Source organism: Trachinotus anak, unplaced genomic scaffold (assembly GCF_046630095.1).
Source record: "Trachinotus anak isolate AG129_WGS33_773 ecotype Australia unplaced genomic scaffold, CSIRO_AGI_Tana_v1 ptg000016l, whole genome shotgun sequence".
Taxonomy (NCBI): Eukaryota; Metazoa; Chordata; class Actinopteri; order Carangiformes; family Carangidae; genus Trachinotus; species Trachinotus anak.
This window is the reverse complement of record NW_027273867.1, coordinates 18827313-18851969: the sequence shown is the minus strand read 5'-3', so window position 1 is coordinate 18851969 and position 24657 is coordinate 18827313. Positions and strand designations below refer to the sequence as shown.

The following is a 24657-nucleotide window of genomic DNA, read 5'->3' as shown; positions in this document are numbered from 1 at the left end:
CCTTAAATGCTTTGTATGCCTCCCACTTTGCCTCAGTCCTCTAATACTTTGTTCCATCCATACTTTCTTTCACATCCCCACCCCACCCCCCATCTGTAGCACTGTTTTGCACTGTTTCTTTGTGCTGATGTTGTTTTTCTCTCCAAAGCCCCCTCTCTCTCTTTCTTCCTCCTCCTACTTCGCAAACAGTTGGCATATTATCTGTGCCCATAGCAGGTCAGCTCCTATATGACTGCAAGGGCTTGTACCTGACATTTTGCTACAATAACAACCACAGCCAAGACAAGGAATACTATTTGTAATAACGTTGCTTCTTTTGCCTCTTAATGCAGTGAAATGAAGAGAGATGGTTCCCTGATATCTCAAGAATCAGCTGCTGAGACACAGTTCCATCATTTGTTCGACTGTTTGCACAAAAAGCTTTCTGCAACATCTGATGCTTCCCGCAGTGTTAAAGGGGTCAGTCCTAATCCCTCAGCACTTCCTGTGGCACTCATCTTCTCCCTCCCAATTGGCTGAGATGCATGTAGGAGGCAACACTGACATCCAGTAACATGGCAGATGTCCCTCACTGTGTGATTGCTCAGTGTCAAGTAGGCGGTGAAAACAGGTGACACGTTTATTTGCAGGGCGTTTGCAAAGAAGGCATTGACGATTAGTCATCATTTGTGCAAATGTTCCCTCTCTTCACTTTCACTTCCCAAAGAGACCGGTCTTGGTTTAAAATAAAAACGGTCGCCACACATTACATTCAAGTGCTTTGGCAAACGCAGTCAGTTTCACTCCCACACCAATAGACTGCACCATGCAACTTGACAGCAGTTATCTATTTACATAAAAAGCCTACCTGTCGCATGGAGGACAGATGAATATAAAATCTGTTTCGCTGGTTCTTCAATGTAAGTGCAGCAAGAATAATGCCGGAGCACTTCAGTTCTGTCTCTGTGTAGTGTCCTCATGCAACACTTACTGTTCACCACAGTAATCCGTCCTATTAGAGCCCTGCTTGCGCCTGTAGAGAGCAACTTCCACTAACCCCATTTAAAAGGGAATCTTTCGACATTTAATAGGTCAAATGTGTTTTTTAGGGCAACAGACCATGAAGCATATGTGAACATGCGCAGCTCTTCACTAAAGCTAAAAAACCTACTCTACTAAACAGCTCCTGCAGCAGACAAAGACATTTGAAGATATCACTTTGGGCTCTGAGAAAGTGTGATAGGCATCACAACTTTCTGACATTTTATAGGCAAAACAATCAACCCACTGATTGATAATAAAATCATTTTTTATTTGGTGAGATGAGCTCAATAACTTGTCACAAAATAGTTAAAAACAAAGAGCTTTGTTTCATTTCACTATTCAGTTTGACTTTGTGTTCATGTTTGTATTTTTTTTGTTTGGGAGGGGCTCTTATTTTGCCTTTCACAAATCAGTAGCGAGTCACTATCAGTCCATATCTGTACTGACAAAATATGAGTTGTCATCTCATCCACTTATCACCGTGTTTTGTTGCAGTTTTTCTGTTGCCATTTTCTTGGCCCTTGCACAGAAAGATGACATCCCCAATATTAACTGAAAAGCTGTGATTGGTTGGTTGTTTTCCTAAACTGGGCGACAGCAGTCAGTGAGTGCAGCACCAGGTCTAAAAAGTGGGCAGCGATTCAAAGGTTTGGAGTCAGAATGTTGAAGTGCTTTAGCATCCAAAACATTTCTCTCTGACCCACCTCCTCTGTGCAGCTTCACATGCCTCTGAAACCTGAGCAAAGCAGCAGGATGATAAATTAAGATTCAGGAATAACTGCACTCCCATCTGAAAAAAACAGAAGAGTGCTTGATTACAAGAGGCAATATTGAGGCTCTTCAAGTATCAGGCAATCCAAACAGATCACATCTCAAGTGTGTCAGATGTCGGAAAACAACCTCCAAATGGATACGTTTCTGCAGTTCTTTCAGCTTGCAACATTCAGCGACAGTGTGTCTAATGCATCTGGCAAACAACGCCGGTGCTTGCCAGCAGTGAGGCAGATACACTATCTGCTTCACATTAACCTCCCTCTGTGTTCCCAATGTCTGTTGACCCAGACGTATTATAAGCCTACAGGTAGGCACTGGAGAGTGTGTTACTGGGAGACGAGGGTGTCGTGCAAAGACGTACACCAGAGAGCAGCGCTATCCTGCCTCACAGTAGGAGCGTTATTGTCACACACGGTGTAATGTGCGTATAATTTGAACACACATGCACACACACACACACATACTGCTGAGACTGGAGGGCATGCTGGGACACGCCACCCTGTTGCAGCAGCAGCAGATATGAGAGTATTGATGGCTAATGAACGTATATAGTGTATTCCCTCTAGGTAATACTTCACCACAGTTTCTCCCCAGATCTGCCGCACATATGATGATTAATATTCATCATATGGCTCCTCCATTGCCTGCAGATGCCCCCTCTGTTTCCACCGGGACCTACACACCCTGACTCTAACATTAAATCCATTTACACACAGTCGGCTCGATGCGATGCGTACTCGACTGTGTGCTGTGCTAAGGTTAAGGTGTCTAGCTCAAGGGCGATGTGGTGTAGCGGTGGCAGGTACGGTCCCGCTGGGAATCCAGGAGCCTCGTCGTGTATTCAGACCCCCAGCTGGTAAATACACGTTTAATGCTACCGAGTCAGCAGGGGCAGGCGGCACGCACAGAATACACGATCACTTCTGGTGATTTACTTTGAAGCAGCGAAGGTGTGAGGGACTGGTGGGAAGATTTTCAGTGTCAGCACATGAAGACTGTGCACAGCCTTACACTATGTGAAAGCTAACAGTGAAGACCTGTCAGGTGTTAAGAGTTAGCATCCGATTTTGCAGGAGTTTTTCAGCAGACATTGTAGGAAAAAAATTGCTGAACACAACTGTTTTGTCATTGTTTACCACTGTTTTTCTACTTTTCTACTTTTCTACCTCATGTTTAGTTCAGCTGTTCTGTTTAGTTTTGATTTTTATTTTCTTTGAGTGACTTATTTGGATGATTGGTGACAGTTCAACAAACTGAAAGGACAACTTTGACATATTGTCCCCTTGTCAAGTTGATAAGCTAATGTGACCGCAAACAGCTGGCTGTTTACACATCCAGCAGACACAGCGGCATTAGAGCAATCATTAAGGGTCACCTGTTTGGCCACATGGTGGGACACAGCTGCTTGGCTGCTACATGCTTCACTGTGTTCACCAGCTAGTTGCTAACTCTGAATGTTGGTGTACAGTGAGTTTTCAGAGCTTTTCTGCTGAAACCCACTGCCTTCTTAATGAAACAGTTAAGTTAGGGGTGGTAAAGCCAAAAGATGCTGGAGCTCTCCTTAGAACTACAGTCAAGTGTGCCATTGTCAATGGGTTCATCACCTTGAGCAAGCAACCCCTTTACTCCACACATAGCATATATGACCCATATTCTTTAAAAAAATATATGAGCAGCTTTAGAGTTAAGAGCAATTTTGTAGACCCAACATTTTGTGCTGGGAGAGCTCTACAAGAAAGCAAAGATACTGGTTTCCTCACTGCAGCAGACAACGTGTCTTGTAGCAGTTCAGCCACAAAACATCATGTCTATTGAGTAAGGGAAATAATGCTCCCCTTTTTTGCCTGGAGATACTCGCTCTATTGCAGTTACTATGCTGTTGCTATCATTATCTGTATTGGAACAGGTTCACTCCTATTCTGTGGGGGTTGTGCAGATGCAGTGTTGGACATCTATGGAAAAGCCAGAGCAGACATAAATGAGATGTAAAATAACCAACACAAAACACTGAGCATCACAGACATTGGGTTTATCCAAGGCAAATTATCAAATGTACCCACATAGCAGGAAAAAGCAGCAGTATGAATTATGTGAATTTCTAAACTGAGTGGTGTTCAGGAGCTTAAGGTAATTATTTGCACATGTTCTTTCATTATTCCCTCTTAATGTAAGAAATGTCTTGTAATTGTGCCTTTTTGATGGCTATAAACATGGACCACAACGAGTGGTGTGAGGGTGCACCTACGTTTTCTGCTTTCTAAATTTCCAGAAAAGGAAAAGAAAAAGTTTGCAATCAATCTCAAAAAAAGTGATCCTTCTCACTACGCCCACGCAGCCAACACACTCGGAAATGTGCCTGAACACATGCAGATACTGTGCTCTAAGAGCTCTTCCACACTTCCACACAGTCACACTCACAAACACTTAAACAGCCACTGCTAGCTTGCATGCACCGGCAGAACTAATTGTTTATAGAATTGATTTCTTATTTAATTAACAGACAAGCAAATTAGTTTAAACATGAAATCCAAGAGCCACTCAAGGGGAATTAGAGTGTTTTCAAAAGTTTGTAGTAAAGAAGAAAATGAAATTTTCTTCATGGTGATTGGTTATGTCGCTGAGAGGGAGGCTGTGTTGCTTCCACCCAGATTTATCTACTGAGTATACACAACGTCCTCCCGAAGAGAATTATGAGAGCTTGATCATTTCTTCAAAGCATCTCTTGCACTGGTTAGATTGAGAAGAGAATATACATTTCTAACAGTGTACCTTTGGTAACAGCATCCAGATGCTGGAAGCTGCTTCTTTAAGTTGTCACTGTATGAAAGAGGATAATGATGCCATCAGTGGCAATGGTGCCTTCAGGGACAGAGTGGATGTGCATGAGTCAGATTAAATGGAAATTGAGAAAAACACAAAGAAACTGTCTTGGGTTTTGTTTTCCAGCGCTTTGCTTATGATAACGCCACACAAGTGATTTTATTGTTTCATAAAAGTGACACGATGCTTTCAACTGTAAATGTTTGCGGTCACATTAAATAAAAATGATTACACTTCAAAATGCATTTTAAAGAGGCATTGGTTTTTCTCGACATTTCTCTTTGGCCTCGCCTCGAAATAACCCGAGTTTGTTTGCAGACTCTACTAGCACCTACCAGAATAGTGTAGTGATTAAAAATATTTGGTTCATTGGTTTAAAAAGAGCCATTCATTTTGATACCTGTCCAGCTGAAATCAAGCAGCTTCGGCTCCACACTCCACAGTCCATTGTCTATTTTTAGAGCTTATGAGAAGGCAACGCCCTCGTTTTTATTTTTTACTTTTCTCAAAATTTTCCTCAGGCTCAAAGTAAACTATGATCTTCTGAGGTTTGTAGAACTGGTCCGACCGGACCTCATGGCAGGGTGTGCTGCACTGTGATGAATAAAATAGCTTATTTTGCCCTGTCAAGCTTTGCCTTTCTACACACACCAAAGTGTGCATGGGGCTCTAGAGCAAGACAGAAATTCTGTATCTAAAGACTTTTGAGGGTTGTTTGGATCGTTTTAGCGTTTCACACCAGAAACAGAAGAGCAAAGGTGTAAGGAACGCACACTATGTTTGTCCTCTCAAATGTAAGCTGCAATGGTTCGCCTGTTCAGCTAACTATCCACCTACAGTAGTAACCAATTGATACTTCCAGGAACATATCATTAACAACAACAGAGACATGACATCAAATCCAGGCTACGAGCAACTAGCTAGCTTCTGTCACTCAGTGTGGTCTCTCACTTAGCATTTCTTTCATCGAGCTTTTTGAAAACATGAGGGACAAAACAGCAGCCACTAACACTTGCTATAACAAATTGAAACCTTCAAGATTGTATCCAAGTTAAATTAGTTTGTGAGAAGAGAAAAAACTACAACTCCCATGAAAAAAACTGTGCGCACAGCAGTGCTGGTACATATGTCATCATGACTTGGTTTCGTTCACATCCAAAAAATTTGCCAACACAGCTGAAGTCTTTTCTTTTCAATGAATCTCTGCAGTCTGGAGCTTGTACACCGTTCAGTTTTCTTTGTCCTGCTGTCATTACAGACATGTCTGAACTGGTCGTGAACCCACAACTCGCTCTTGGAGACGCATCCTCAGTTGAGCTGTGACATTTAGCTCTTGAATGTCTAGGGATTATGGGAAATCGTGTTTGTTAAAGGCCCCGTCATAAAAAAAAAAAAACTACTTGTCCTTATTTTAACACATGAAGCGAGCCACACGACACACTGTGTGGCTCTCCTCCAAGACTGGATATTTATTTATTTATGTTTATTATTCTTACTGGAACAGAACCCATATGTTCCAGTTTGACTTCGGCTCTAAACAGTTTGTGGGTTTAAAGATAAAAAAGGTTGACAGTATCCTATTGATAATGTCAAGACTAAATAGTTGTACAAGAGCAATGCTTTTATTCAACCGTGCATACCTTCTACAAGGTTTATCAGCATTATAAGCATGGTATCATATATGTAGCCACACAGTGCAGTTTTAGACCCTTTCTACAGGAAAAAAAAATCACTCACAGAGCATGTTTTCAGCTATCTTAGAGAGCTAACATTAGCTTAATTAGCTTATAAATTTGACTGCGACAGATGTCATTTTAACAGGAAAAACTGACAGGTGCTTGCATGAAATGAGAAGCCTGTTTTGTCTCCCTCTGTCTGAAATCAAGGAACCACTGTTTAAAAAATAAGTGGTGAAATCTTTGCACGTTATCATTGACATCTGTAGCGACAGTAAGGAAATCTGCTCGGTGTATTTAAAACATATTAAAATCACAGATGTGTATACGGCCTGACAAAACAAAAACAAAACCAGAAAAAACTTTGTGATGAATCATTTTAGAGTTTGAACAACATGTAGTGCCACCTTCTCACCACAGAACTTCCCTGTTGGCCGATGAGCAGAAATCTGATAGAGAGAAATACGATGCCATAACAACATGAACAAAGGGAATTGTGTTTCTGAGCCATGGCGCCATGTGAGGTCATCGCTATTCACCTACAGCTCTCAGGGTTTCTGTAGCAGGAGGGGAGACAGAGTGTCAGACAGGCAAGCAAAAACACTGAGTGGAATACATTGCGATCCTTTCCTAACTGTGAGCCCCACTTCCCTGATCCCACGGTCTACATCACTGCTGTCCTCCCTGTTGTTGAGTCATCACATTTCTGCGGAAAATAAGATTCGCTGTGCCACGAAGACTGATGATCCCCTTTAACCTCAGCTACAGAAGCACTTTTCCCGATCCAAAATAGCAACCAAGCATTTCTCCCCCTACTCTTTGAAGGCTTCTCATATCTTATGTTTAAGTGCTGTTGACTTTGAACATGCCCTGTTCGAGTCTTGATAGGCTGCCGTATCAGCTGAGCAACTTGAGGGAGATTCGAGTACGCTTAAAGAACACTCAACAGGCATATCCCAAGGGCGAATTGGATAGTGCTGTGGTAATAGACTTTTTTTTTCACTTTAGCAGTATGACATTGGCTTAGGAGGTTGTCCTGGAGTTGGGAGTGTTGTGGTCGTGCCAATTTCACTCATGTCGAGTTGCCCGCAGTTATATTTCCATGGGGAATTTCCAAGTAACAACATATCTAAATATGATAACAAGGTTGGAATAAGCGAGTTAAGCGTGCACTCTTACACGGAGAAACCAGGGGCCGCGCATATAAACGTTAAATTTGCTCAAAAACAGACATGCTCACACATCATCCAAACTTCAGGCTATTTCTACAGTGAGCTGAGTTTTATATAACGTAGGGGGATTGAATAATTTAAAAATATAACTTAAATGTGCGTATATATTGGGATATTAGCAAATATCACTGAATTGTTGTACTTTTGCAGTCTACACAGGAATCTAAGATATTCCAATTAAAGGTGCATTTCTGAATTGAATTAATTACATTTATTTAATCAATTGTGCTTCTGTTTTTGTTAATATCGGAGGCATCTTTTTTTTTTTTTTTTACTTGTGTTTTTGTATTTGATTGAGAGACATGTAAAGTCAGCTTAGTTCAAGAAACAATTATCAAGTCTGATACTGACTGAGATATCACAGCTGATGGTTTACAGGCACATGTGATAAGTTAATGATGATAATACAGGAGCTAAAATAGCCGCAGCCGATTTAATGATGACCGCTCGGACACTGTTTGAGGAATCTGCCAATATAATACAGGCAGTGCTTCTTCTCTGCCTTTCTTTTTATTGGCAAGGCTAAAAGAGTGGTGGAGCAGAAGGAGTTATTGATAAGCAAACAGATTATTATGGTCCCACTGGTACGCATGGCTGACTGTGGCAGTGAGTTCAACACAAAATGTGATCTTTGCATACCTGTATTCAGACAGGATCTGTAGGAGAATAAAGTGATGAGTTTGAAAGACAAAAACTCCTACACGTCATTCACTTATTGAATATCTACGATTCATTTCAGTGTCCTCCACCGTGCATTTCATATGGATGTGCATGTTACGGTGGCCCTGAGGGCTCAACAGGCTGCAGCTTAAGAAAACGCATGCAAATAGACAAAACACAAGCAAATTCAGAAAACATTATCATCAGTTTGACAACACGTGCTGAAAATACTCTCAACACAACCAAATACACAATCATGCTGGAAGTACTCGGAGGTGGTGCCCCAGTGGCTCACCTAGTAGAGTGCGTCCCATGAAGGTGTATTCCTAACTGCAGCGGCCCGGGTCCAACCCGTGGCCCTTTGCTGCATGTTATCCTCTCTTTCTCTCTCTCTCTCTTTCTCTCTCTCTCCCTGGCGATCCTGTCTCTCTTTCCCTGTCGCTATCAGAATTAAGGCAAAAAAATAACTTAAAAAAAGGAAAAAAAAAAAGAAGTGTTGAACCCGACTGGAACGCATTTGTTGTTCAATGCTTTTAACTTCAAAAGTCACACATGGGCATTGTCAAAGTGATTAGGATGTTTTCTGAATTTGTTTCTGTTTTGTCTGTTTGCATTTGTTTTCTTAAGTTGTAGTGCTTTGAACTCTTAGGGCCACCGTAGCATGTACATACTATGTGCTATGCAAAAGTTTAAGTTTAAGACACTTGAGATGTTCACATGTGTATCCATCATGCGATACCATCAGGAAAGAGTGTGATTGGTCCCACACTCATTCTGCAGCAGTGTGAGCCCAAGCATACAGCGTCATGAAGAACTATCTTCAGTGTTAAGAAGGACAAGGAGTCCTGCAACAGATGGTCTGGACTCCACAGGGCCCTGATCTCAACATCATGGAGTCAGTCTAGGATACCATGACGACACTGAGCCTAAATCAACAGAAGAACTGTGGCAAGTCTCCAGGATGCTCGGAACAACCTGCCTGCACAAGTGAACCTATAGAGAATTGTAGGTTGCTTTTAATTGCTGCCTGGCCCAACTTAAACTCACAAACTATGGACTGACATCAATATCAGTGACTTTACAACAAAGTATCTGATCTGATCATATTTTCTTTTATAAATGCTGAGGTTTCTTTTGGACTATTTTTGCTTTTTTTTTCTTTGACAACTGATTAATTCACAGCACTGAGTCAAAGGGTAGCAGAGGTTCATGTAACTGAACAAATGAGATTATAACAGGAACATAACCAGTAGCAAGGTTTGTGACACTGTGTTTATTTGTGATTTTTTTTGTGAGAGACCATGAGTTTCTCAGGGAATAGGAGATTACGAGAGAGAGATATGAAGAGGGAGAAAATATCACAGCTAAGACATGGGGGGGGGGGGGAGACACATTCAAAAAAAAAAAAAAAAACTATTCTCCGGGAACACAATGCCGGATGGCGTGCTCCAGCTAAATAAATTATCACGGGGGCTATTTTTAAGCTGAAGTGTAAATGCAGTAATCCTTGGAGCAGGAGCTGCGAAGAGCCAACACACAGAAGCCACATCAGGGAATACAGCTCTGCCTTTATCTTCCCCTCCTGCTCGTCCAGCTATCTCTCCTCTCTCTGTCTTTCTCTCTCTCTCTCTCTGTCTCTCTCTCTCTCTCTCACACACACACACACACACCCTCCACTCCCCACATCCCCACCCCATCCCAGCACCTCTATCTTTTCTCGCTTTATCCGTTTCCCGTTTCTCTCTTCGTTTCTCTCTTTCTTTTCTTCCCCTGCCTTTCATATGGTAAAAGCCTCCTTTCTGTGTCAAAGTATTTTGCTTATCACTGAGCCCTCTATGGGACTCCACTGAGTTCTATTGTAATAAACAATAACAGACCTTTGAACAAGACAGGGAGGGGAAACATGTAAGTGGCACGCAAAGAAGCGGCAGTCAGAGGATATTAGGCCGCAGTGGGTCATTCTGCAACCTGCAAACAAATCTGTCTTAGCCGATGTGTAACGTTAAAGCCTGAATTTTCTATACTCGGGTCCCTGCGGGAGAGTGTTGTCAAGCTCAGGGAAAGTTTCTCTAAGAAGCCATAGCTCCTTGGCAGCATTGTGCTGTTTTGCTACAAGAAAAGAGACCCTCCTCTGCTGCTGTTTAATAGCACATAATGGGGTGTCGTTAATCACCAGCACAGGCTGAGGTTTCACAAGGTTAATGACGGCGTAGCCAAGCTCTCAACTGTGTCCCACTCCTAAGGTATTTATCAGTGTCAGCAAGAACCTGAAAGCTGTGGGCAGTTCATAGTTCTCTCTCTCGCCGTGTCCACACGTCTTTACCTTTTCTTCTCCTTCTCCTCTTTCCACCTCGGTCTTGCTGCACCCCTCCCCCCTTTCTCACTCCTTTGCTCACAGGATGTATAATATGTAATACACATGAGAAGACAAATAAACCAGGTCTTTAAAAGTGTGGCCTAGGGGTGGGCAGTATAGATAAAATCTTCTATCTTCTGTATGATATACGGGCAGCTTTGGCTCAGGAGGTCGAGCAGGTCGTCCACTAATCAGAAGGTCAGTGGTTTAATCCTGGTATGTCTAAGTGTCCTTGGGCAAGATACTGAATTGAGCCCTATGTGTCTCTGGTGTGTGATAGAAAAGGACAGTATGCATGGAAAATGAGCTGTATGCATGTGTGAGTGAATAGGTCAATGTGACTTGTAGTAGAAAGCACTTTGAGTGGATGATATGACAAGAAAAGTGCCACATACAGTAAGTAGAGTCTATTTACCATTTAATAGAAGGGCTGAAGCTAACATTGAATTCTGTCAACAATTCATCTGCTGATGGTATTCTCGATTATTGATTATTTGATGTATAAGATGTCTTGTTTTGTCTGACACAAGCACATACCTCAAATATATTTAGTGAATAGTTACATAAAACAGAAAAGTAGCCAATCACATTGGAGAAGCTGCAACAAGAGAAAAGTGACTTAAACGTTTAATCTACATCAACATCAGTGCTGATGATGTTTCTGTCACTTGGCCTATCGATTAATGAACTAAATGGTTAAGCTCTAGCGTTATCAATACTTATTATGATGTAGTAAATGATCTGGAAACACAGCGGAGAAAGAACACATCTTATAGGCTTTAGCAGCAAAGTTTGCTCAGTTGTCAAGGAGATGCTTCAGCTGTCATCACACAACTTAAGTAACGAATTGAACAGATTAATGAGGGCAGCAAGATATGACTGAAAGCGATTTTTTATTTTTTCTCAAACTACTTATTCCAAAGTCAATAACGAACCATGAACCACAGCTGAGACACAGTTTACAAAATAACCAGGTGGGAAAGCTTTAGAGTGAAATACCTGACAAATCAAGGTGTTTCATTACAATGATGCAGCAATCCCATCAACCATTGAAGTCCTGATCATTCAGTATTGCCTTCAATGGCCTAATGCACCTAGACACATTGAAGAGTATGGGAGGTATGGCAACATCTCTGAAATACTCTTATTTTTCTCTCTAAATATATTGTCAGTTGCAATTGAAACAGGGGGACATAGCTGCCTTGAAACTGTCCAAAGTGAACAACAATCCACCAATACCAGAACCTCTAAAGATCACTGTTAACATGTTATATCTTGTTTGCTTAATCAGCACAAAGCCGGAGGTGTAAACATGACATGCTGTGGTTTTTAAAATATGCTCGACAGTTCCTTGGCTAGACGCAGTGACATATTTCTTCTCATCGAGCTCTGAGCAAAAAAAGCAAATAAGCGTATTTCCTTGTTTCTTTAATTTTCAAATCTCAGTTATTATTTCTCCGACAGGTAACAGACTGTTCAGTTCTGCTGCGTTCAGTCACAAGAAACTCCTAATTTCAGGAGCTGGAATATCAAGTGCAGTATCATATTTATTCCTTGTTATTCATCCTGATGCAATACTCTAACCACAGTCATGTTTTTAAACCAGTAACCACCCATGATGCTGTGTAAGCCTCGGGCTAATCACACCACTAATGTCATCAAAGCAGAACTTAGGGATTGTGCTTTCCTGTTTAACACCATGATTCATCTGAAGGCATTTCATCAATCAAGAGAGATGAACAGAGAGAGGAGCTGAGCTGTAAAGGGAAATCCCCCGTGGGGTTTAGACAGTGGCTGGTGGTGAAGAGATATGGCGGAAGATCTGGATGGATGTGATAGATGTGCAGCGGGGCTTCTGAGGAGGTCAGTGGAGAGGTCCACGGACGCTGATTCTGAGGAAAAGTGGAGGTGAATGTGTGGTGGAGGAGGAGGAGGGTTGCGTCAATCTCGGCTTGACAGCCGACAGCAGCGGAGAGAGGAACGGTTTTGAATTCTGACAGCAACAAGATGATTGGGTCACAGAGGCTGTAGCGAAGTCTGATTGGTTAAACTGAAAGAGGGACCGCCCTCAGTTGAGCTGGGAAGCAGGGAAAGGGAAGAGATGGAAGAAAGAAGGGAAATAAAATATACCTGAACTTTCACCAAGTTTCATATCTACACAAATGTGCTCACACACGTAAATATCTATAAATATAGATAGGCGCAAGCATCAGCATACATGCACTGAAATAAACGAAGGGCTTGTTTTTACTGTTCCACTTTTTGCTCCTTAGCATCGCCATCTTTAAGCCCTGCAGGCCATGACAGCTCTGTGTCAGCAGAGATATCCTGCATGATAGAGCAGCACAGTAAAGAAATGGGACTGAGCTCAGTTTGACAGTCCCCTGCTGAGCAACTAAAGGAAGCTGAAGCATGCAGGCAAAATCTGTGTGTGTGTGTGTGTGTGTGTGTGTGTGTGTGTGTGTGTGTGTGTGTGTGTGTGTGTGTGTGTGTGTGTGTGTGTGTGTGTGTGTGTGTGTGTGTGTGTGTGTGTGTGTTTGAGTCAGTGTATGTGTTGGCAGGTGGCACTGGAAAAGGCACAGTGGCAAACAAATCCAACTTGACACAAGTTAGAATGCCAAAATACAAGCACTTTGAGAACTACCATCCCTCTGTCTCTTGCTCTGCATAAAATAGACTTATTTACTTAACCTCACTGGGTTCTGCTGATGAGGAGCTCTACTTTAAAGAGATAGATTGAGAAAGGAGGCGGGTGGGGGGGACTTCCCATCAGTTGTTTATGTTGTTGAAATCAGGGCAGGAAAAGAAGCAGGCATGCTCACTGAGAGTCACAGAATAAGATGACCTATTTTGAACACACGCTGGGAGACGAGGCTCTTTAAACCTTATCTGAGCACCACAGAGGCTCAAAACTCTACATATATAAATATATATATGCATGTGCTGTATGGCTCTTCATCACTTGTCTAAACTTTCACTTGGATTCATCATCTTAAGCCTTTGGCAGATGTGATGAAGCTGGACTCAATGACCAACTACACCAATGAACAACTACACCTTCTGGTGGAAGCCCTTGAGTTAGACAAACAGTAGACTTAACATAAATCAATATATAAATCAATAACAAGCATTCTTCCATAGGTGCAAAGAGTTTGCCTGGTGGCCCTCTTCCTTATGGTACATTGGTAAGGTCATCGTAGTCCAGACCACAGCTATGTTTACTGTACTTTTGTCAGAGTGTGATGTTTACAGAAGAGGAATTATTGAACCATGCAGGAACATGTGATGATGTGTCGGACTTTTACCAGTTAACCTTCAGCAGACAAGTTGATCAGTAACCAGTGACTCCCAGAAAGTGTCTTGTAGGTCATAAATGTTACAGGTTTTGGTTTGTCTTTCTATTGTAATTTATTTCATTGCTGTTTCTAATGTTGACTTTGACTGTCTTTGTACTGTATGTGAACATCCAGTACTCCTAGGAATGATGTCCATATTGGGTCATTCCTAACCAACCATGATCTTTCAGTTCCCTAACCCTTAAGTGTATCTTTAAAGAAATGGTGATTTGTGGTAACCAAGATCTATCACAAGACTGTTGTAGCCTTGCACAGATTTTGCAACCGGAAAGCAAGAATTTTTAAAACCCTGGCATTGAATGTAAAAAACATCACAGAACATTGTCTGTTGTTTTGCAGAATCATCCAATACCAACATTCTTGTTTGGCAGTAAGTTAAACACAACTGTGACACCCTCAAGGATATTAAATATGTCAAAGGGAATGAACCATAATATTTTTTCTTCATTTTTGTCTTGTGAAATTTTATGGCTTTTATCTCTGCAGGCCTCTGTAATCCCTCAGATGGAACAATCTGAAAAGTAAAAAAAATCTGTCTTTCTTTGAACTGCTCACAGCTCCTGTCCACACCGAGGCCATAACCTTTGATAAGAGGTGACATGCTTCATTTTACAGGGTCACAAGCCCAAAGGTTTGCAGACTACTGCTCTAAAGGAGCGTTGGCTGAGTTTTTTTTTGTTTAAAGGTTCTGTATACAAGATTTTAAACATTAATATACCAGTAAACAGCTATTTTTTATGTAAAGATGTAGTGGAGAAATGGCATCTTGAGAAAACGATGTCACACTCCCTGAATGTAATCCAAGCCTCTTTTTTTCTTGTTTTGGTATCCGGGACAACTGCACATGTGTGTTAGTGTGAACGAGTTGCATTAGAAATGAGTTAAACCGTCCCCGGCCACTGACAAGTGAGATGGCAGAGCGCAGTACTACACAGGTAAGAGTGCCCTACCAGATTTTCCTCCACTGACAAAACCTTATTTGACTAAAACGGCTTCGAACAAAAAAATAAGTGAAGACCAGAGCACAGGCGGACATGGGGACTACCGGCGCCAATCCCGGTCAGTGAGTGGATTGACAAAACATCCATAAACTTTTTTACTGGCTCCACCAGTGTCATTCGCGTGTCTGGCCCTAGTGGATAAATCCAAGAATGAATTTCTTTCCCAGTTCGGCCGTGGAGCCAGTACTGGTCTGGCTTTGCCCAGATGGCGAGTCCTACAAGCTGCTGTAGTAGTGATAATCGTTCACAGAACCTTTAATCATCTATTTAATAAATTTCTTACTTGTTGTTGGTGATTAATGGTAGTGAGGCTCATCAAATCTTGCTTTGGCACTGCCATCTGAGACCCATCCTTAACAGGGTTTTTCTTTCATAATGTAGGACTGTATAAAGGACTAACACTCAGACAGTCATTATTTTCCAGCCACATACTAATTAGATAACTCATCGCATCAGGATGTCTTGACCATTATTTCTTTCTGTCTCTGTCTGTATCTCTCAGCTCCAAGCTCAGTGTTTTTACCAGGGTTTTTTTAAAAAAGGCTCAGTAATTACTTAAAAAACAACGGTATATTTTCACAGTTATTACAAAAATTAGTAAATAGGACTTTTGTTGGACTATTTTAATTGATTTTCATGGATTAATACACATTGGTGCGGTAATAAGTCAGTCAATAAGTCAGTGGCACTGCACAGACTTGTTAGTGGGATCAATTCACTGCTGTATTTTTTCTTTTGTTGTTTTTTTTTTTAAATGGCTTTTGTTGACATAAAGAAAAATATAGAAGATCACCGGCCTTTCCTTTGAAAACACATCTCAAAGTTTCCCCAACAACAGGGAGGCACCGCCGGGTAAAGCCTGGATCCAGCCTACAGAACAAATACTTCAAAACCAGATGGACAGAATCAGTGCAAATATGTCCTCATTCACGTTTTCAGTGTGAGATGCGGCGCACGGCAGAGAGAGGCTGCACAGTGAGGTGTGCTCTGATTAAACAAGCGAGACAGGTCTCATTACAAATGAATGGGTGAGAGCCATAGGGAAAGAGAACGAAACAGACAGAGAAGCCAGGAGAGAGAGAGAGAGATTTTGATGATCCAGACATTTGACTACCTGTCTCTGAAAAAGCTGCTCATCTGTTAATACTAGCATATCTCATTCATCATTTGTACTGGCGGCACAAGCGAGGGAGCTACTGCAGGCTGCAGTAGCTGAATCTCTCTGTGTGCATGTGTGATGTGCGTGCAAGCAGTCATGTGTGAACGTATGGGTGTGAGATCGAATCCGCGTGTGAATTACACCGCAGAGCAGTACATTAATAATAGATCAACTCTCCCTTTGTTTGGGACGTAAACGTGATGAGTGGGCTTTGTAATTGGTCGGTTTAATAACTGGAAACTAACCGAGTGTTCTCTGTCTCTCATTCACACACACACACACACACACATGCAATTTCACACCACAGAAACATGTCGAAATTGTAACTCTCTGTCAGATGCTGGAGCACACGCTCTCCACACTCATGTCAGGGAGGCATTCACATGCTGCTCTGTTTAATTTAGGTTTGGCAGATTATAGTAATTATGTTAAAGAAAAGATTTTCCAGAGTAATTTGCCCTTTTCCGCCCTTGAAGACTGAAACAGCAGTAGCTGAAGGATCACACTAGCCTTTTCTAGCCTTTTTTATTGTTCTTACACTGCTATTTAACTGTTCAACCAGATTGGAAAATATATTCACATCCAGGGTTTTACTGTTTTGCATGGTTTTATGACAACAGTAATCTTTTTGATCATCTGAAAATGTTTTCCTATCGATGTAACCACAGCCGGAACAACAGAAAATCCCATATATTAAAATGCAGAGGATGTGTTTTATGTGTGTTTATATGTTTGTTTGTGTGTGTGTGTGTGTGTGTGAGAGAGAGAAAGAGAGAGAGAGAGAGCGAGAAAGGGCTTGTGTGTGTATACTGGCAGCCAAGAGAAGCATAGTGACGCCAACATAAATTGGAAATGTGGAGTATGTCGTTGAACTGCACCTCCGGACCTGCTCCCCATTCTCCACTAACTCAGAATAATGTGTGTACATGTATGTGTGTGTGTGCGCGTGTGTGTGCGCGCTTGCAATGGTGTGTCAATGTAACCTGTAAAATTAAGATTCAGAGCACGTTTCCCATGTTTGTATGATTTGTAAATAAGTTGGCTGTTTGCATCTGCATGTGACAATGCAAACTATCCCTGAAATGAAGATGTAGACTGGAGGAGGGAGAGGAGAGGTTGGTTGAGGGCTGGGGGGGTGGGGGAGGGCGAGGAAGGGAGGATTTGAAGAATCTTTCGAATATGCTGACAGCTTGTCAAGGCCCTCCTACGACTGTAATGAATTTCAGCCTTTTGTGGTGTGTGGTCCCACAGCACAGATAAGCTCTGGCACTAATACAGTTAACAAGGAGGGTGTGTGTGTGTGTACGTCAAGTGTGTGTGTGTGTGTGTGTGTGTGTGTGTGTGTGTGTGTGTGTGTGTGTGTGTGTGTGTGTGTGTGTGTGGGCTGACAGAGTGTTTACATGCAGTGTTTGTCAATAATGATAATGAATACTACATGGTTGAATTTGCATGTCTGTTCATGTATGTGTATAATAATAGTGCTGCCAGGGTGCAATGTAACTCAGTACACTTAGTTAGTTACTGTACAATGTTGAAGTACTTTATTGAAGTTTTCTCATTTCTTGCTACTTTATACTTAACAGACACCTCCACTACATTTATCTCACAGCTGAAGCTAACTGCTCACCTTAGCGAGATAGTAATTTGGGTTTATAAAATACTGATGAAATCAGTGGCTCCTGCTCTTTTTTGCTCGTGACCCCATAAAAAAAAAGTAGTGACTTGTTGCAGCCTTGTCACATTTCGGAGGTCTATGAGATGTTAGCAGTTAGAGATTAGAGATTAAGTAAGATTAATTACACCAATTTCCTGTTTAAGCGCCTCATATGGTTTTATATAGAGAACAGTTTGAAGTTCAAGGGATATGACTTCCACCACTAGAGAAGTGAATCTGCAGACTTTTCCTACTACACTTCTTTTACTATACCCTGAAGTTTTAAAATGTTAACATGTATTCTCAGCTCTGTGTTGGCACCGAGTTTCAGCTCCCACAGGTGAAAGGAAAAATGTATAAAATCACAAATCTGTTTCCTTGCACTGAGCTCTGCAGTGCACACACACACACACACACACACACACAAGCTGTTGTCAGAGTCAGGGCTGGCATGTATCTTTGTGCCTTGTCATCACATGCTCTGACTGAGCTCTAAATGTCACTTGTCTCTCTCCGCTTCATCTGCCTGACTCATCCTCCTTGTCTTCACTCTGCATTTGAAATGCTTCTGTGTGTGTGTTTGTGTGTTTGTGTGTGACACTGACATGTGCTGGTGCGTGTGCGTTTGATGGACACACTGCTGCTCTCCACCTCCTTTTGTACGGTGCCTGCAAGCACAATGATGCCCACTGCATTGATTTTCTTGCGCCATTTTATAATTATGTCTCCTCTCTTTTTATTCGTCTTCCCCCTCTCTCTCTGCCTCTTTCTCTCTTTTATCCTGTCTCTCTTATCTCCCTCCTCTCTCGTCTATTTTTCTAATTCCATCCCCCTGATCCATTTTTATGCCTCACTGTGCCCATGCTTGTTATCTTGGCCCTTTCTCTTTTTTTTGCTGTTTGATCTCAACTTCTTAATTTCCTCTCGGTTTCATTTTACACCCCCCCCATTCCCCACTCTTCCTGTGATAGTCGTCATCATTTCTCTTTTTGTTCTTCTGTTTTCGTCTTATTTTTCTCTTTCTTGCCATTTGTGATTTTTCTCAACCTCTTCCTCTTTCCAACGAGGCCACTTTCCTCCCCGTCTCACACCCCAACCATCTTTTCTGTAACTTTCACACAAACTTTTTCCAATCTTTTCTGTCTTGTCTTTTTCTTTTTGCAGCCTCTCTGGAGTGCACTCCATCTTCACCATAGCCTGACGGAGCAGGATACCCAGTCACAAAAGGACACAGATGGCCACCACCTTGCCAACATCCTCCCAGTACGTGATCCTCAGACTTCTCCCTGGACCAATCACAGCTCTCCGCTTCACACCTTTTGGTTTCTGTCCTCGCCTTCTCCGAAGACTTATCTGGAAAAATACCCCTGCCTTCCTTCCTTCCCAGCCACTCCTAAGCAGCTCCCACGAGTTCTGACTCGCTGTTTCCTCGCAGTCCAAACAATTCCTCACAGCTTCCTGGAGTCTGACCAATAGTTTCCATTACAGGCGTCCCATCTCCAGTCATTTCTGACCTTTGCAGCTAAACCTTCACAAGACTTCTAACGCTATAACTCCTACACTCCTCTCATACATCCCTTTAATCCCTCTCCCTCAAGAGCAACACCCAATAGCCAAGCCCTCCCCCTCCTCAAACCGCCATCTACCCAGAATCCAATGTTTGCTTGGCTGGGTTTCCTGAAAGCATTTAAACACAGTGATACCATTGCCTTGTGGTGGGACCATATTTTTATGTGTGTGCTATTTTGCTTTTAGGGAATTGATCCCAAATCATTACCCCTACTCTTACAGTAAAGAGTGACACCTACAGTATTATTCACAGTCTGTTAGTGGCATGTTAGCTCCTTCATTGTAGCACTTTAATGTGTATTTTCTCCCATGAGTACCCTTGTGGTGCCCTGCTGAGCCTGCTTCTGCCCGACTAAGGACTTTTGGTAATGGCAGAAAAAAAAAGTCTGTCTACAAGACTTCTCCTATACACCTCTCCTTCCCTCACTCTTCCCCCTTATCTCCTCACAGACTATATTGCAACAACAGCAAGAGGGTGACACATTTTACACAACCATGCGTGTGTGTGTGTGTTTTTGTGCTTTTTTCTCTCTCCCATTCTGTGCATAGATCCCGTGAACAGTGTTCGACAAAGCCTGGTGAACCCTCTGCATCTTGTGGATCGCTCTCCTGATGTAGTCAGTAAGCCTGGGAGAACTTCACTGTGAAAACAGTTAGTAGGGGGAATAAACACTTGAACCTGGCGTCACATTAGGGACGGTTAAGTTGGCTCCCCGAAAATATACAACATTGTTGTGAAAAGCAATCTGAAGGCAATGAAGCAGAACCTGGAGAGAAAAGAAAGGCGGATGAGCTGCGAGAAGGAAATTCCCTTTGTGTCCCTAAAAGCACTGTGCTAGTAGGTAAACTGATTTGGCAACCCAGAAGAGGGTGGCCTGAAAGGGAAAGGAAAAGGGCTCAGTGAACCAAGAGATGCTATAACTTGAAATTCTTTACTGCTAATGAGCAGAGCAAAAGAAGAAAAGACATCGCTGATAACAAAAGAGGAGCCTTTTTCATTCCCTCACCTCCGAATCTCCAACTCTTTATTGCTTTGTCTGCTTTCCATCTCACTGCTTGAAACTATTTTTAGATGCAATATATGTGTAGAAAGGAGATGTGCTGTGTGCAAGAGCTTATCATGGAAGTGTTGTATGTCAGTCTGTTAGGAAGACACCACAGTATCCTATTTATCTCTGATGAGAAACTCAAATCTCTGCTGTCAATGTGAATAATGGCCACTCACTGTTGATATTATAGGTATATTAGCTGCACTTAAAAGCACATGTGTCTGTCATAAAACAAAACAGCTGTTACTTAGATCACTGTCATCTTCCACACTATGTCTATGAGTGTAAATACATTATAAAATCCTGTAGCCAGTATAATGACCTCTAAATATCACCTGCTGATTTCCATGTACTGGAGTGATATTTATCAAAAGCTCGTATCCACGTCGGTGTAGCATGAGCTGTTGTCACGGTAACAACATCTTTCCTTTCCTGGAAGGGAGCTGTCAGTCAGAGGAGCATAAAATAGCTGCTGCGGTTGGTGGAGAGGGAATAAAAAAGGGGGTCAGCGTCGGCCCCTGAGAGCCATTGCGTTGTAATGGGATTCCATTTGTACACGGGTCCCTCTGTGTCCAGCCATTCATTGTTTGGATAGCGGCCGTCGCCTAATGCGGCAAAGGACCTGCAAGCAGATTGAATAGTATTGATCAGTTCTTTGGGACATACAGTCAGTCCTCCCAGATTACAAAAGCCTCAAGCACTGTGTGTATGTGTGTGTCTGTGTATGTGTGTGTCTGCGTGTGTGTGTGTGTGTGAGACAGTCACATAGGAATAGAGTTGTTCAGGCTAAAACACAAGTGGCTATTTCACGGTCGGGTGGAGATGCCGTGTCCATGTCTGTCAAGGCCACAGGAGGAAGGGGAGGGCTGAAGCTTCTGCTAAGTTTGGAATTTCTTCACTCCTCAATTTCAGATTGGAAAATGTCAACAACTAAACTTGAAGAAATGGTTTGTAGTGATAAAAGGCTGCCAAGTGTGAGGCCCAGTTTAATTAGTGCAAGCAACTGTGAGCAGGAGTTTTGGACTTCATAATATAGACTAACCATTTTCATCAATGTAATAAATTACGTATGTTATTGTTCAAACAACTTAGTCAATATAGCTGCGTGTTGTCATTAAACAAGTAGCTCAACATTATGAAAAACACATTAACTTCATTGTGAAGAATTAGTCGATTGATACCACTCTAGTATTTGCCTGCTAAATGGATTCTACAGCCAGCTACCTAGCTTAGCATAAAGACTGAGGGGGAACAGCTAGCCTGGCTCTGTCCCAAGGCAACAAAATCCTCCTACCATCACCTCTAAAGTTCACCAAATATCACATGAAATCTTGTTTCTTTTTTTTTTCTTTTTTTTTTTTGAACTACCTTGAATTTGCCAGGCTCTTATGTTCAAATATGTCTGACTGTATCTGAGTAAAAGTTCCAATTTAAAAAAACACAAAGTTTAGACTGTCTGCACTAAATTTGCTTTCTTGCCAAAAGATATATGATAAGATTGATACCACTCTCATTTCTGTCCAAAAAGCGCGAAGCTTCAGGCAGGAGCCACTTAGCTTAGCTTAATAATTAACGAGCTTTAAAGATGCCACAAGGCTGAAATAGTTAGCCATTTACTACCTGTGTACCCTCCTGCCCCGTTCTTTGCTTTTATGCTAGGCTAAGCTAACTGACTGCTGCTGTAGCTTCATGTCTAGCAGTCACATGAGAGTGGTATTGATTTTTCTCATCTATCTCTCCGCAATAAACAAAAAAAGAATATTTCCCAAGGTGAATTTTAGGTTAAATTCTGCATTTTGCTTGGATATAGTCAGAAGTATTAAAGTGTGCACATAAGAGCCTGACAAAAACCAAGGTCCATGCATTCCCAAAATCTTGTGGGAAAAGAACACAAGGCTGCCTTCTTGTGTCAGTATAACAGTATATGAACCACTTGCATTGAATTTCATCATATTTCTGATGGTAGCCCTGTAAAGAAAGTACTCTGTATTCTAACTCATTTTCAGTTCTTGATTTCAATGTGGCTGTAAAGGATTATTGGAAGTGTTTGTGTCAAAATGCATTCATTTGTCGTCAAAGTGTCTGAAATTAATTTGGACAAATTTAGTCTAAACTTTGGGTCAAGACATAAAGTTGCTTGCAGGCTCTTCCACTACATAACAAATGTACAGTAGCAGTGTGGTTTAGTTATCCATATCCTCGGCTGCAGCACTGTAATAACCCTGAGTGTAAAGAAATATTGATTCTTTTGTTGTTGCTCTCCAGAGTGTATGTTCTATACTTGCAGGGAGGGAAGCAGGGGAATACATTTTCCTTCAGAGGCATGAGGGAAACTTCCCACAGTGTTTCTGGCACAGATATCCAGGTATAACCAGCTTGACATCTGGCAACTATGCCAAGGTGTCCGAGGACTTGCCTGAACTGGCTCAGCCCTTAGTCTCCCAGTACCTGTAAGAGGTTTGGCACGTACTCATAGACACTGATACACAGTGCACTGTTACACAAGAGAATGCCAGACTAAACCTCACACAACATTATTGCACAAGAACTTTTTCACAAGCTGGCACGCAAGTAAAATGCACACAAACCCAGAGGTTGTGTATAAAATACACACACACAAGCACACACACCCAGAAGAACTAAACACACACAGAATACTCAACAAATTAGCAGTAAACAGTCACGGCTGCTCACACACTTCACATAAGTTATGCGTAAACACATGTAGAAGCAGACATATAAGCAACACCTCAAACACAAACTAAATGGAAGACAAACAAATCTACGATTTTTTTTTTTCCCCATGTTGACAGCATGTTTCAATTTAGTTTTTGTAACCAACAGGCATGCAGAGCAAGTCTCTACTCCCAATCTATCTACATATAAGGTGCCTAATGATGGATATTAATGATGATATTGATATCACGATGAGTATATAATAAACAGATTAATCTTCATGTACAGTGTGTTCTGTGTTTATTGTGTGTGTGTGTGTGTGTGTGTGTGTGTGGGGGGGGGGGGGGGGGGGTGTGACTGGCCAATTGGGATGTTACAAATCTTTGTAAATCTGCTCTGCTCAGTTCTGTGCTTGTATGTACATCTACTTACACGCAGCAGATGTAGACTGAGTTTGCAAAAAAGATTTCCTGACAGATGTTGCGGCTGGAGCGGCTGCAGCGGCTGCAGCGGTCTGACATTGGCAGGTCTGGCAGCATCCAGTAGATCACAACGACAAATGACTCTGAGTACTCTCACAGTTTTTATATTCTGCCACGTCTAATGCACAATGCACAATACATATATGCACAATGGTGTGAATAATCTATACAAACTTAAACACTGTTCATTTTCCACTTCTCAGAGAGACAGCAACAACAGCAAATCAATTTTCCTCTACCCTCAACACAGAAAATACTAATATTTAAACAAACATAACATTTGGTATTATTGAGAAAAACTGAACACTGAAGCCACGTTTTTTTTTTTTTTTTTTTTTTGTTTTTTTATTATTATTATTATTTTGGGCTTTTTATGCCTTTATTATAGCTTAGTGGAGACTGACAGGAAAGGGGGTAGAGAGAGGGGAGTCGGACCAGTGACTGCCCTGCTAAGAGCGTCTTGCGCTCAACATGGTACGTGCCCTAGCCACTCGACTACCGGGCCGCCCCCTGAAGCCATGTTTTAAGGAGCTTTAAGTAACACAACATTACAGCACATTGTATGTACCACTTTCTAAGAAGAGATCATTTTTAATTTTTTTTTCATCTTAGAGGGTTTAAGGTTAAAAGCTTAAATATTATTGATGATTAATTAATTACTAATGGTTAATAATTCAATCTTTCAAAGTGCACTCTGGATGGTCAAAATGACCCACCAAAGTAAGACTCTCAGAATTACATGAAGATTTATATAGTTAAAAGCACAAAAAATCATATATCTAAACTTGCAAATGAGTTCTTTTAAAATATCATCTCCCTCTATGTCTGTGGTTTATTTTTTTTAATGTTATTTTGTAGGTAACGTGATAGTTACTAGTATATGTTTTATGTGTTGATGCTTTCCATAATGTCTGTCAATGGCTGTGCAAGGCAGTGAGGAGTGAAGTGAGATTAGAATGAATGACTTAAGGACTTTATAGATCAGTAATAGGAACATCCAGACTAATCCAGCCATTCATTATAGATGCTAAAGGCAGTTATACACTATTCAAAAGTGTTTTTCCCATGTTGCCAGTGAAAAACATATTATTAATGGCTGATGGCAGATGTATAGTGCATTAATAAATGATTTACTCAAAAGTATACATTTTTGGAGTGTACAAGATACAC

General features: G+C 41.6%; 1 protein-coding gene across 3 annotated transcripts in view; it reads left to right on the top strand.

Annotated features, from left to right (window-relative positions):
- samd12 (sterile alpha motif domain containing 12) overlaps nt 1-24657 on the top strand; it is a 121005-nt gene that overhangs the window by 78058 nt on the left and 18290 nt on the right. The window contains exons 5-6 of one of the 3 annotated variants that reach the window (XR_011693922.1): nt 18876-21774; nt 21865-23286. The exons of 1 other annotated variant lie outside the window; for it this stretch is intronic. Coding sequence is in view for 1 of the 2 variants with exons in the window: in XM_071500532.1 (XP_071356633.1) it covers nt 18876-18907 (32 nt within the window). In the remaining variant the exon portion in view is untranslated. Of the gene's footprint in view, nt 1-18875; nt 23287-24657 lie in introns of those variants that run through there. One more of the 3 variants, XM_071500532.1, reaches the window with a different exon arrangement.